At 42.6% G+C, this 14,165-nt stretch overlaps 2 protein-coding genes across 15 annotated transcripts in view; one reads left to right on the top strand and one right to left on the bottom strand.

Annotated features, from left to right (window-relative positions):
* The window catches only part of LOC121600956 (CD151 antigen-like), a 50,173-nt gene extending 46,731 nt beyond the window's left edge, over positions 1 to 3,442 (bottom strand). Inside the window, exons 1-2 of one of the 14 annotated variants that reach the window (XM_041929743.1) lie at positions 3,265 to 3,281; positions 2,444 to 2,845 (exon numbers count right to left, since the gene is read on the bottom strand). Coding sequence is in view for 5 of the 14 variants with exons in the window: in XM_041929736.1 (XP_041785670.1) it covers positions 2,753 to 2,914 (162 nt within the window). In the remaining 9 variants the exon portion in view is untranslated. The other 13 variants (XM_041929744.1, XM_041929737.1, XM_041929750.1 and 10 more) reach the window with 13 other exon arrangements.
* Positions 3,443 to 9,683: 6,241 nt separating this feature from the next.
* LOC121600967 (uncharacterized protein K02A2.6-like) lies at positions 9,684 to 11,678 on the top strand. The gene has a single exon (XM_041929761.1). The coding sequence runs from the start codon at positions 9,684 to 9,686 to the stop codon at positions 11,676 to 11,678; it is 1,995 nt and encodes a 664-aa protein (XP_041785695.1).
* The last annotated feature ends 2,487 nt before the right edge of the window (positions 11,679 to 14,165 follow it).

Genomic DNA, 14,165 nt, shown 5'->3' with positions numbered 1-14,165 from the left:
TTCATCATTAATATGTAGCTTAGGTCGTAGGATTAATGTAGGATAAAAATAGGTTAGTTAGGATTAGTTTCATTAAAAAAAAATTTTTTTGCTCGGGGGTTTTTTTTCTTCTAATTTTTCCAACAACGACAATCCGAAACACACAAAACAAGTTTAAAAATTCAACTTGGCAGGGCTAGCTAAACTGTTCAAACAATGAGGAAAGAAAACGAGTTCGAACCCATTACAAATCTACAAGAGTACCAATTGTACACTGTACACAAATTTCAAATCAATAAAAACTTGTATACTACTACATACTACTTAGCGCTTTCAACACACTTCATCACACAAAAATCCACAATTTCAGGCGTATCGAGTACTAATCGAGCAGATATGGGAAAACAGTTTCGAGCAAATTTCACTTTGGGCGAGTTCAAAGTGGGTAGAAAGGAGGTGTCGTCATGTAGAACAATTGGGCATCGAGGCTTTAGAAAAAAGCACAAAACCAGGATCGACGGCAGTTGTCAAATGCGACGAATGTTGCTGGTATTTAGATATGATATATGAATTGTTTTCGTTTAATACACATTTTTTTAGTATTAAAAATTCGTATTTAGCATCCACACTCCATAAATCGACATTTTACACGTTATAATGTAGCTGCTGCCTGTAAACAAATATCGACGGCTGTTGTCAAACTGAATCTCAAAATGGCAACATGCCAAACGCTAAGAAGACACCTCCTCTATATTCCACCTTGGGGCGAGTTATTATTTTTGACAGTTCAGTTGTCAAATCAGTGCAATTATCTGCATCAATTGTCAAATGAAAAATAATTTGCAATTTTTCTAAAAGATGTACAGGCGGTCCCCGAGATACACGGTACCTCTTATACGCGGATTCGGAGATACACGGTTTTCTAAATTTGACAGTTCTTTGACCAAATTGTACTGATTTGACACATCAATTGTAAAATGCCAAATAATTTCCGTTTCGATCGAATGTTAAAAACTATTTCAAAAGGTTTAAAACTGTTATATTCAGTCAGAATCATCTCAAATAACACATACAGTGACTAAAACCGCCCCCTACTTGCAAAATGACACGAAAATTAGAGAAATTTTAGCTGGAAATCACGAGATTCGACTTACGCGGAAATTCGAGATACGCGATATTTTACGGTCGTTTTCGGTCCCCATTAACCGTGTATCTCGGGGACCACCTGAATATCACTAATAGGCAAATATAAACCAATTTTCTACAAGAATTGCATTAAATAAGTGATAAATTACCTAAATAAACTGAATTCAATTAAAAATAATTTTAATTTAAGTATAAAAACATGATATTCGACTTACGCTAAAATCCGAGTTACGCGAATTTATCAGTAACGCATTATTCGCGTTAGGGCAGTGGCAACGCTCATCCGATGCGAATTTATCGGACGCTTCTGTCAAACGCTATTTCGACTCATATTGCGAAAATTTGAATGGTTTAACCATTATAAAAAATAATTTCATATTGTTCCTACATAACCTAAATGATTACATTGACAGATAAAATCGGATGCGAAGATCCGACGGAATCAAAAAATTTTGATTCCGTCGTACGACGAAATCGCACGTCCGACGTTATCTGTCAAATCCCATATAAATTTCGTCCGATAAAATCGCTTCCGATGAGCGTTGCCACCGCCCTTACTCGGGGAAAGACTGTACAGTCTGTTCCCTAGTTACGCGGTTCTCGACTTACGTGGATTCGAAGAAACACGGTTTTCTACATTTGACAGATTAAATGTCAAATCCGTACAATTTGCTTCAAGAATTGTCCATTGCATCATAAATTTCATTTTTGATAATTGATTTAATTCACTTAAAAGCAAAAAATATCAGAATATTCTACACGAATCGCATTAAATAAATGATTAAGTGTATAAAAATACTAAATTGAATACAAATGCCGAGTAACCAAGTGTATTTTGGTCGAAAACCGCGAAATTCGACTTACGCGGATTCCTCGGGAACGCACAAACAGCGTAACTCGGGAACAGACTGTATACGCTTTTGATAGATAAAGAATTGGCGCCATAGCTACATCGTGATCACAATCCAAGGTGGAATATAGAGGAGGTGTCTTCTTAGCGTTTGGCATGTTGCCATTTTGAGATTCAGTTTGACAACAGCCGTCGATATTTGTTTACAGGCAGCAGCTACATTATAACGTGTAAAATGTCGATTTATGGAGTGTGGATGCAAAATACGAATTTTTAATGCTAAAAAATGTGTATTAAACGAAAACAATTCATATATCATATCTAAATACAAGCAACATTCGTCGCATTTGACAACTGCCGTCGATCCTGGTTTTGTGCTTTTTTCTAAAGCCTCGATGCCCAATTGTTCTACATGACGACACCTCCTTTCTACCCACTTTGATGACAATCACTCTTGATCTCACTCACTCGTCATCTCACTAGCTCGTTATCTCACTCACTCTCGATCTCACTCACTCTTTATCGCACACAGTCAATCACAACAATCACGCACGTTTTCACATACGCCCTCATTCCATTTAACATAACTGTATATACAGTGACAGATTAAGATTGTCGAAGGCCCTAGGCGGTAAGAAGAGTTGGGGCCCCCTCTAGATGAGCAATTTAGATGAATTGAGGGGGAGAGGAGTAGCACTCGGTTGGGTTGTGTTGTCTTGAGGGGACGGGAGAGGTGGTGCTAGGACGGGGCCTCAGACGATCGCCTAGTTCACCCACCGTCAGCCAACAGCCACCACTGCTCGTTACGATTTCTAATAGATACACAGATATTTTTAATTCATGAAAACAGCGTACACAGAGAGCTGTATTCTGGAAACAGATATGTGGGTTAGGAACATGACTGAAAAAATTCACTGTAAACACTGTAACGTTAAACATCACACAAAGTAGCGTTTCGGTATTGGACAGCGATATTTTAACACTATTAGCCTCTTTTGTTTAACTTGAAAAATATTTCACATACAACTAACTAAATTCTATGCCATACATTTTTGATAAGCATAAAAAAAAATCATACAAAAGGTGGGGGATCACTAGTACCCAAAAGTCATTTGGAATCCTATAGGAACTTTCGATTTGGCCCCAAAAAAACTCGTTTCTTTTGCTACTGCTAAATCTTTCAAAAGGAATAAACACTTAAATCTTTTTCCACTTTGTTTATCGTTAATATGTTTGATGTTTCAAGATTTTTCATCCGCTTGTTATGGTATGCTTGATGCTAATCGTACCAGTGATCAATCAAATGTATTTGGTTAAGAATTTTCGAGCAGATCATTAAAGCAATAGCACACCTTTAGTCTGGTTTCCAATCACTTCCATGTTTTGAAACATGATTGAGAACTTGATTTTGTAGTCCCGGTAAACAAATTGGTAAAAGTAAGGGGTGTTGCAACGCCCATCCTATGTAATTTTATCGAACGCTGCTGTCAAATGTTCTTTCGGTGAATTTTGCGATTATTTGGATGGTTTGAATGGTTAACCACCATACAAAAATAAAATAGGGTAACTATACCAGTTTTCGGCAGAGTAGCTAAAAACGTGAAATTCTGCACAAAGGTGGTTAAAAATGTCACAAAACACAATTTTGTAGTAAAAGTGTACTTATGTGTTATTCACATACGAAGTTTCACAAAAAGAAAAAGTGGTATATATTATAGATTTTATGCTTATTTAATTTATTCTAACTTGTTCGGAATTTTAAATCACGATGAACAAGATATTTTTCACTTTAAATGCTGCCGAAAATAGGTACACACTAAATGTTCATTTTTGACAGCTCAATGTTGTGGGCTCCTGCTGAAACTCAGAACAATAACACACCTTGGATTTAGCTGAATATTTCTTTTAACAATGATCAGAACACTACAATGCATATGTCGACACATAATATGACCTTTCTTGTACCAAATACCACCAATTTTAGGACAAGCAATGCCCTAACTTAAGAGAAAAATAAATATTTGTATGCCAGTTTGCGCCGCACGCTATAACCAGCAAACTGTCAATTTTCTTCAATGGCTGCTCGGTTTAAACGTCGCATCAAAATGGCTGTCGAAACGGGCCAAAATAAGCAACATAAAATTAATAATGAAAGTGCTTTTTAACATCAATCTTAGGAAAGTAAGTAATTCTGACATAAACTACAACGCTTCAACGCATCGTTTTTCACTCACACACCCATGTTTTCAAGAGTTTATATGAGGCATTGGGTTAAATCGAGATGTTCACGAGGAGTTTAAGCTAAAAATGTAGAACAGTTGTCACCTAGGCATGCTGGATATCTCTGCGAAACTGTTATACGCGTTTGAACACGCCCGCGGAAACGCGCGTCGTGTATTTGCGGCCTAAGAAAACACGACTCGATTGCAATCGAAGGACAATTGTCGATCGAAATCGAAATCGACTCGAAATAGGTATCTCATACGATTTGTCGATTTGGATCGAGAAAACGTAAACGGTCGACTTGTCGAGCAGTTTATCTTGTGTCAATTCTTTCGTTTGTTTACATTTATGCATGCGGTAAAGAGAGTTGATGCAGACTAGTGACCTTTTTTCATTTGATGGGAAATAGTTTTGTTAATTTTATGTTGTTTTATTTATGTTTTGATATTCTATGTTGTATTTTTGTATGTGAATTAGGAGCAACAGAACAGCTGGTTTCGGCCGTATGTTTTGTCGGGCTAGCCAAGGCCTCTGAAGCCTTATAGCAATTAAAATTAATTAAACTGTATTTATTTGTGTTCAATACTGTTTACGTGAAACGAATTATTAGTAATATTCTAAAAACATAATATATAAACTGTTGTGGATAGACCGCTGCCTCATCCTGAGGGCTCGCCGTTGACAGCAGGGCTGTCATCCGGTGACGTCCTCAGTGAGGATCGCGGCGCGAGCAGGACCAGTCATCCTCTCCCCGCATTGCGTGTGTTTATTGTATTACCCATACCAAAGATTAGTTGTTAAATATATATTCTGTTTGTGCCGTACAACGTACCATCGTCTATTATGTTTGTTTTGTGCGGACTCAACATAAACCTTATAATATATTATTTTATGTGTATATATTAGTGATGGGTAAAGTTGGCAAAAATCCGGAGTCGACTCCGATCCGACTCCGTTAAATTCGGAATCGACTCCGGAAGGTAGGTCCGCGCTGCAATATCCGGAGTCGTTCGGAGTCGTCGGAGTCGTTCGGAGTCGTCCGGAGTCGCCCGGAGTCGCCCGGAGTCGGAGTCGTTCGGAGTCGTCCGGAGTCGTTCGGAGTCGTTCGGAGTCGTTCGGAGTCGTTTGGAGTCGTTCGGAGTCGTTCGGATTCGTTCGGAGTCGGAGTCGTTCGGAGTCTTTCGGAGTCGTTCGGAGTCTTTCGGAGTCGTTTGGAGTCGTTCGGAGTCGTTTGGAGTCGTCCTGAGTCGTTCGGATTCGTCCGGAGTCGTTCGCAGTCGTTCGGAGTCGTTCGGATTCGTCCGGAGTCGTTCGGAGTCGTTGAAGTCGTTCGGAGTCGTCCGGAGTCGTCCGGAGTCGCACGGATTCGGAGTCGTTCGGAGTCGTTCGGAGTCGTTCGGAGTCGTCGGAGTCGTTCGGAGTCGTCCGGAGTCGCACGGAGTCAGAGTCGTCCGGAGTCGTTCGGAGTCGTTCGGAGTCGTTCGGAGTCGTTCGGAGTCGTCGGAGTCGTTCGGAGTCGCCCGGAGTCGCCTGGAGTCGGAGTCGTTCGGAGTCGTTGAAGTCGTATGTATATATATCGTTATATATATAAATATATATATATATAAATATATATATATATATATATATATATATATATATATATATATATATATATATATATGTATATATATATATCGTTCGGTATATATATATATATATATATATATATATATATATATATATATATATATATATATATATATATATATATATATATATATATATATATATATATATATATATATATATATATATATACGGTCGACGACTTCGAACGACTCCAAACGACTCCGAACGATTCCGACTTCGGGCGACTCCGGGCGACTCCGAACGACTTCAACGACTCCGAACGACTCCGAAAGACTCCGAACGACTCCGAACGAATCCGAACGACTCCGAACGACTGCGAACGACTCCGGACGACTCCGAACAACTCCGACTCCGGGCGACTCTGGGCGACTCCGGATGACTCCGAACGACTCCGACGACTCCGAACGACTCCGGATATTGCAGCGCGGACCTACCTTCCGGAGTCGATTCCGAATTTAACGGAGTCGGATCGGAGTCGACTCCGGATTTTTGCCAACTTTACCCATCACTAATATATACACATAAAATAATATATTATAAGGTTTATGTTGAGTCCGCACAAAACAAACATAATAGACGATGGTACGTTGTACGGCACAAACAGAATATATATTTAACAACTAATCTTTGGTATGGGTAATACAATAAACACACGCAATGCGGGGAGAGGATGACTGGTCCTGCTCGCGCCGCGATCCTCACTGAGGACGTCACCGGATGACAGCCCTGCTGTCAACGGCGAGCCCTCAGGATGAGGCAGCGGTCTATCCACAACAGTTTATATATTATGTTTTTAGAATATTACTAATAATTCGTTTCACGTAAACAGTATTGAACACAAATAAATACAGTTTAATTAATTTTAATTGCTATAAGGCTTCAGAGGCCTTGGCTAGCCCGACAAAACATACGGCCGAAACCAGCTGTTCTGTTGCTCCTAATTCACATACAAAAATACAACATAGAATATCAAAACATAAATAAAACAACATAAAATTAACAAAACTATTTCCCATCAAATGAAAAAAGGTCACTAGTCTGCATCAACTCTCTTTACCGCATGCATAAATGTAAACAAACGAAAGAATTGACACAAGATAAACTGCTCGACAAGTCGACCGTTTACGTTTTCTCGATCCAAATCGACAAATCGTATGAGATACCTATTTCGAGTCGATTTCGATTTCGATCGACAATTGTCCTTCGATTGCAATCGAGTCGTGTTTTCTTAGGCCGCAAATACACGACGCGCGTTTCCGCGGGCGTGTTCAAACGCGTATAACAGTTCCGCAGAGATATCCAGCATGCCTAGGTGACAACTGTTCTACATTTTTAGCTTAAACTCCTCGTGAACATCTCGATTTAACCCCGCTGCGCAAACCCGCTGCGCAAAGCGATCGAAAACTCAGCGTCTCGCTCAATGTAGCTAGAGAGCAAGAACCAATAAAAGGTAAAAGGATGGTGAAGAGGGGAAGGAGGGGAGAAAGAAAACGTGGGTGTGAACTATTTTGCGACCATAATCATTTTTGAACCAACATGGTCGCGTACCGGAGCTTTTTTTGTCAGAAAGAGACAAACACATACAGCGTGCTCTCTCGAACGACCGTAAACGCTTCAATAGATCAAGAGCTTCGATCCCCGCCCGCACAACAAAATCGAGCAGTTTTTGAGCTCGCTTTCTAGCTCGCTTTCCGCCGAAACCGATCGAGAAAGCGAGCAGAAATGTCCGAACAACCGATCGAAGCTCTTTTGATCGGTTGAAGCGTTTACGGTATTTCGAGAGAGCGCGCTGTATGTGTATGTCTCTTTTTGACAAAAAAGCTCCGGTACGCGACCATGTTGGTTCAAAAATGATTATGGTCGCAAAATAGTTCACACCCACGTTTTCTTTCTCCCCTCCTTCCCCTCTTCACCATCCTTTTACCTTTTATTGGTTCTTGCTCTCTAGCTACATTGAGCGAGACACTGAGTTTTCGATCGCTTTGCGCAGCGGGCGCACAACAAAATCGAGCAGTTTTTGAGCTCGCTTTCTAGCTCGCTTTCCGCCGAAACCGATCGAGAAAGCGAGCAGAAACGTCCGAAGAATCGATCGAAGCTCTTGATCTATCGAAGCGTTTACGGTCGTTCGAGAGAGCGCGCAGTATGTGTTTATCTCTTTTTGACAAAAAAGCTCCGGTACGCGACCGTGTTGGCGCAAAAATGATAATGGCCGAAAAATTGTTCACACCCACGTTCTCTTTCTCCCCTCCTTCCCCTCTTCACCATCCTTTTACCTTTTATTGGTTCTTGCTCTCTAGCTACATTGAGCGAGACACTGAGTTTTCGATCGCTTTGCGCAGCGGGATGTGTATGTCTCTTTTTGACAAAAAAGCTCCGGTACGCGACCGTGTTGGCGCAAAAATGATAATGTCCGAAAAATAGTTCACATCCACGTTCTCTTTCTTCTCTCTTTTCCCTTTCACCTCGCTTTATCGTTATTGGTTTTTGCTCTCTAGCTACATTGAGCGAGTGGCTGACAAGTTTTCGATCGCTTTTCGCAGCGGGATGTATTTGCGGCCTTATACGATACGGGCCATCGGGAGAGAGCATAATAAGTAAAATAAGGGATAAGCGTAGGAGCGTTAGGTTTAATTTTGAATTAATTGACAGTAAGAAATAAAGTTAATGTAGCAGGCTATGACTACCTAACAGTGGGATTTTGCCTCAGCAGAATTTCACTTCCTAGGCATAGCAGCCTATGCCATGTTTAGTAATAAATCAGTTCATAGTTAACCACCAATATAGCAAGTTGGCTTTTATTTGCTCTCCGTGTGAACTGTAACATTAGGCGACGAGGAAAAGTTCAGAAGCATCTCGAAGGTATTTTTAGCGAAATCATCGAATAACGAAAATGTCCCAAGAGGATCTGCGAAACGCCATCGTCCAACTCACGAATCTCGTCGCGAAGCAGCAGCAGCAAATCGAAAATTTAGTAAATCGAACTTTTTCGACGGCGGCTAGTGGAAGCGAGAAGACAATCGAGTCGTTGGCAAATGGAATCCAAGATTTCCTGTACGATCCGGACGCAGGAGTTTTCTTTGATGCATGGTACGCTAGATACGAAGACGTCTTCATTCAGGATGGTCATTCTCTAGACGATGCCGCCCGTGTGAGATTGCTTCTACGCAAATTGAGCACCCCTCAGCACGATAAGTACGTGAACACTATTCTGCCAAAGCATCCTCGCGATTTCTCTCTGGATGAGACCGTTACAAAACTGAAGAAGTTGTTTGGTCGCCAGAAGTCGGTTTTTCACTCCCGTTACCAGTGCCTGCAGTACGCCAAAAGTGATGCGGATGATTTTACTTCGTATGCTGCCATGGTCAACAAACACTGCGAAGCGTTTCAACTTTCCAAGCTCACGTCGGATCAATTCAAAGCTCTCCGATTTGTCTGTGGACTCCAATCGCCACGGGATGCGGACATCCGAGCTAGATTGATTTCGAAACTGGAAGCTGATGAAACTGCAGTTGTTGAACAAGGAGAAGCTGCAAGTAAGGTGACTTTGGAAAACCTGGTGGAAGAATGTCATCGTGTGGCCAACATCAAGCATGACTCGCAGATGGTGGAAAACAAGGAGGCTTGCTCCGTCAACGCCATTTCGCGCAACCAGAATCATTCCTCTTCGAAGAAGACCAACAAAGTGCCCAAGACACCCTGCAGGAAATGTGGGAAACTGCACTAGGTTCGTGAATGTCCGTTTGCATCGCACATGTGTACTAGATGCAAGCAGCAAGGACATAAAGAAGGCTACTGTTCAAGCAGTAAGCCCGCTGCATCTAAGCCTTTCAAGCAATGGAAGCCTAAAGAGAGCATGAAGACGAATGGCATTTACACTGTTCGCAACGTCGGAAGAAAACGCAAATTCGTCTCGGTCGAGCTCAACGGGGTAGCAGTCAAGCTTCAGCACGACTCGGCGTCCGACATCACCATCATTTCGAACGAAACATGGGCTACCATCGGACGACCACCCACTCAACCGACCGATGAATCTGCTGTCACAGCGTCTGGTAGTGATTTGAATCTCCTCGTAGAGTTTCAAGCCGACATCACTATTAACGACGTGACCAAGACAGGGCGCATTTTCATCTCTGATAGCGCCGATCTCAACGTTTTGGGAATCGATACTATGGATCTGTTTGATCTGTGGTTCGTACCGATTAACAGCTTGGTCAACGTCGTACATCAAAACTCTGACCAATACGTTGATCGCCTCAAGCACCAGTTTCCGGAGGTTTTTCGAAGCACGCTGGGTAGATGCACAAAAGCGCAAGTGAAGTTATACTTGAAGCCTGATGCCCGTCCATGCTACTGTCCGAAGCGACCAGTGGCGTATGCGGCTCTTCCCAAAGTAGATGCGGAACTCGAAAGGCTCGAAACAAACGGTATAATTTCTCCAGTTCAATTCTCGGACTGGGCAGCACCAATAGTCGTCGTACGGAAGTCGGACAATGTTTCGGTCCGTGTGTGCGGTGATTATTCTACGGGGCTGAACAACGCGCTGGAATGTGACCGTCATCCTCTACCTCATCCTGACGATCTTTTCGCGGAGCTGGCTGGGTCACACTATTTCACACACCTTGACTTATCAGACGCCTATCTACAAGTTGAGGTCGAGGTGGAATCGCGCATGCTGCTTACCGTGAACACACATTGCGGCCTTTTCCAGTACAACCGACTTCCTCCCGGAGTCAAGTCGGCACCTGGCGCTTTCCAACACATTATTGACAGCATGGTGGCTGGCATCTCTGGAGTGAAACCTTACCTTGATGATATCTTCATTGCTGGCCGCACCAAAGAGGAGCACGACCGTATCCTCTATGCTGTTCTCGAACGCGTCCGTGAGTATGGTTTCCATTTACGCCTTGAAAAATGTCGTTTCGCGCTTTCCCAGATCGGTTTCCTTGGATTGATCGTCGACAAGGACGGTGTTCGGCCTGACCCGTCCAAAACAGAAGCCGTTGCCAAGATGCCACCCCCGAAGGACGTGAAGCAACTTCGCTCCTACCTCGGAGCTATCAACTATTATGGTCGATTCGTTCCACAGATGAAGCACCTCAGGGATTCCCTGGATGACCTACTGAAAAAGGATGCTCGCTGGAACTGGACAAAAGAGTGTCAGAAAACTTTTGAGCAGTTTAAGACCATTGTACTCTCCGACCTGCTGCTTACTCACTATGACCCATCTAAGGAGATCATCGTCGCGGCAGACGCATCGAAGTATGGTCTAGGCGCTGTCGTCATGCATCGTTTCCCCACCGGTGAGGTGAAGGCAATCGCACATGCTTCTCACTCACTGACGGCAGCGGAAATGAACTACGGCCAAGTGGAAAAGGAAGCATTGACGTTGATATTTGCTGTCACCCGTTTCCATAAGATGCTGTACGGACGTCATTTCACTCTCCAAACCGATCATCAACCGCTGCTCAAAGTTTTCGGCTCGAAAAAAGGAATACCAGTTTACACAGCCAATCGTCTGCAACGATGGGCTTTGACACTTCTCCTGTATGACTTCGAGATCAAGCACATCTCGACGATGAATTTTGGCTACGCAGACTTCCTGTCCCGGCTGATGTCATCACAGCGCAGACCAGATGAGGATTACGTCATAGCTGCCGTCTATGTTGAATCCGAAGCAAAGGCGATTCTCGAAGACTCCATCAACAATCTGCCAGTCATGTTCGGCGATCGAATCGTCGTTCCATCAAAAATTCCGGAAGCGAATCGTCCGCCAGCTACATCGTGGGCACCCAGGAATGGAGCGGATGAAGTCTCTGGCTCGCAGCTACATTTACTGGCCGAATGTTGACGACGATGTGGCGCAATTCGTTCGTCAGTGCGATGCATGTACTGAAGCAGCGAAGGCTCCGACGAAAGCAACCCTGGAATCATGGCCTCTTCCGGACCAGCCGTGGCAACGAGTACACGCCGATTTCGCTGGCCCAATCGACGGACATCACTATTTCGTAATTGTAGATGCCTACTCTAAGTGGCCCGAAATTTTTCGCACTAGATCCATCACCACGACAACAACATTGGACCTGCTTCGTGAAACATTTTCCCGTTACGGCAATCCAGACACGCTAGTCTCAGATAACGGAACGCAGTTTACGAGCGGACAGTTTCAACAGTTTTGCAGTGAGAATGGCATCAACCATATTCGTACTGCTCCATACCACCCGCAGTCGAATGGCCAAGCTGAACGTTTCGTGGATTCCCTCAAACGCGGCCTTAAGAAGTTAGGTAAGGGGGAATCACCAACATTACAGCATCTACAGACGTTTCTTTCAGTGTACCGATCAACACCCAACCGGAATACACCTAAGGGAACGTCTCCAGCCGAAGCGTTTTTAAAAAGAACGATGCGCACTACGTTGGATCTGTTGAGGAAACCATCTCCTCCGACTGCAGCCATTAACCACAAACAAAATCAACAATTCAACAAACGGCATGGAGCGGTCAAGCGATCATTTGTAGAGAATGACTTGGTGTATGTTGAACAACACGTACACAACAAAAAGTCGTGGGTTCCTGGTCGAGCCATTGAACCAAAGGATCCGTTCACTATGTCGTGTCGCTTGGCTTGCATGGAAGACAGAAGCTGGTTAGATCGCATGTCAACCAAATGCGTTCTCGCTACGGTTCCGAAACCCCTGGGCAAGAACAACAACAACTTCCATGGGAAGTTTTATTAGAAGAAGTTGGTACTACTGCAGCAGTGAAACCAGCTGGCAATCATGTTGCTATTAATTTGAACTCTACGGTGCCAGCTGATGTTCCTGTTTTTGAAAATCCGCCAACCGATTTTAACCCGCCAACAACCAATGAACAACCATCTGCATCAGCATCGGAATCCATCGCATCCGAATCCGTGATAGCCGAATCTATCGCATCTGAATCCGTCGCATCCGAATCCATCGCAAGCTTACTACGTCGTTCCGTACGAACACCGAGAATCCCTCGATGGCTCTCATCATACGACCTTTATTAAAAAGGGGGAGATGTAGTAGGCTATGACTACCTAACAGTGGGATTTTGCCTCAGCAGAATTTCACTTCCTAGGCATAGTAGCCTATGCCATGTTTAGTAATAAATCAGTTCATAGTTAACCACCAAACTAGCAAGTTGGCTTTTATTTGCTCTTCGTGTGAACTGTAACAGTTAATTAAGGTAAATTGAAGTTAGGCCATATGATTATTTAAGGCCGGAGATACACGACGCGCGTTTCCGCGCCCGCGGAACTGTATACGCGTTTAAACGCGCGTCGTGTATTTGCGGCCTAAGAAATAGTAAGGTACAATTTTAGGTGTTCATCAATTAATTAGGAAACTAAGTTAGTTTAGAAAGTACGAAAAATGTTAGGCCGGCCTTCTCACGTAATTGTAACTTACGCATTGCTAACATAGCACGCTTTGCGAGAAAGGCCCGCGCATTAAAAACAACATATATATCGAACTTATAAAAGCAGCGGTCTATACAGGGTTTTCCAATTGAGTTTAGATAAGCAGCATACTTATTTTGAATAGTCGCAATAGATTCTTGACTAGCATCCACTATTTTTGATTACGATCAATGGATTTTTGGCTAGGAGCAATTGATTTCAGCAGGCCGGTCGCTGACGCGGATTGACCAGATTGTTTTTAGATGTTATCGGTAGGAAATTCAAAGCATATTCGGTAATTTTCGGTAAAAACAACTTTTTATTCGCTCGAAAATTTATTAAATTCCAATTTTATGGTTGAACGGTGAATACATAGAAAAATATTTGTTTTTAAGTTAAAAAAATAGAGGTGTAGTATGCTCAATTGTAAACCGATATTCGATCGAAAATCGATAGAACTACACATGGTCACTCTGAAAAACTTGCTCAATCTAGCTTTTGGTTAGCTTATGTCTGTGGATCCACTACTGCATATTTCAATTCAGCCGTTAAGTGCTTTTGTGTTGTATTGTGCATTCATAAAATCAAAACAATAGCACCGAAAACCTATCAGATAAAATATATCTTACTTTGTGGATGATATACAATACTAAAATAAATGATTTAAACAAAAGAGCGGATGAAATTAAATATTATCCACATATTATTATTCAAGTTGATCTGTCACACCGGGTGTTATAAACGCGACGCTCTTAGACTGTGATGCAGGGACCTGCTGAAATCAATTGCTCCTAGTCAATAATCCATTGCTCATAATCAAAAATAGTGGATGCTAGTCAAGAATCTATTGCGACTATTCAAAAAAGTATGCTGCTAGTCTAAACTCAATTGGAAAACCCTTTTAAGCAAAGGGAG

This window comes from Anopheles merus, unplaced genomic scaffold (assembly GCF_017562075.2).
Source record: "Anopheles merus strain MAF unplaced genomic scaffold, AmerM5.1 LNR4000014, whole genome shotgun sequence".
In the NCBI taxonomy this organism is placed as follows: Eukaryota; Metazoa; Arthropoda; class Insecta; order Diptera; family Culicidae; genus Anopheles; species Anopheles merus.
Note: the sequence above shows the minus strand (reverse complement) of the source record. Positions and strands in the feature narration are given on the sequence as shown.

Bases quoted from the DNA above. Each gene is read 5' to 3' on its own strand.
- LOC121600967 (XM_041929761.1), top strand. From the start codon at position 9,684: ATGAAGACGAATGGCATTTACACTGTTCGCAACGTCGGAAGAAAACGC.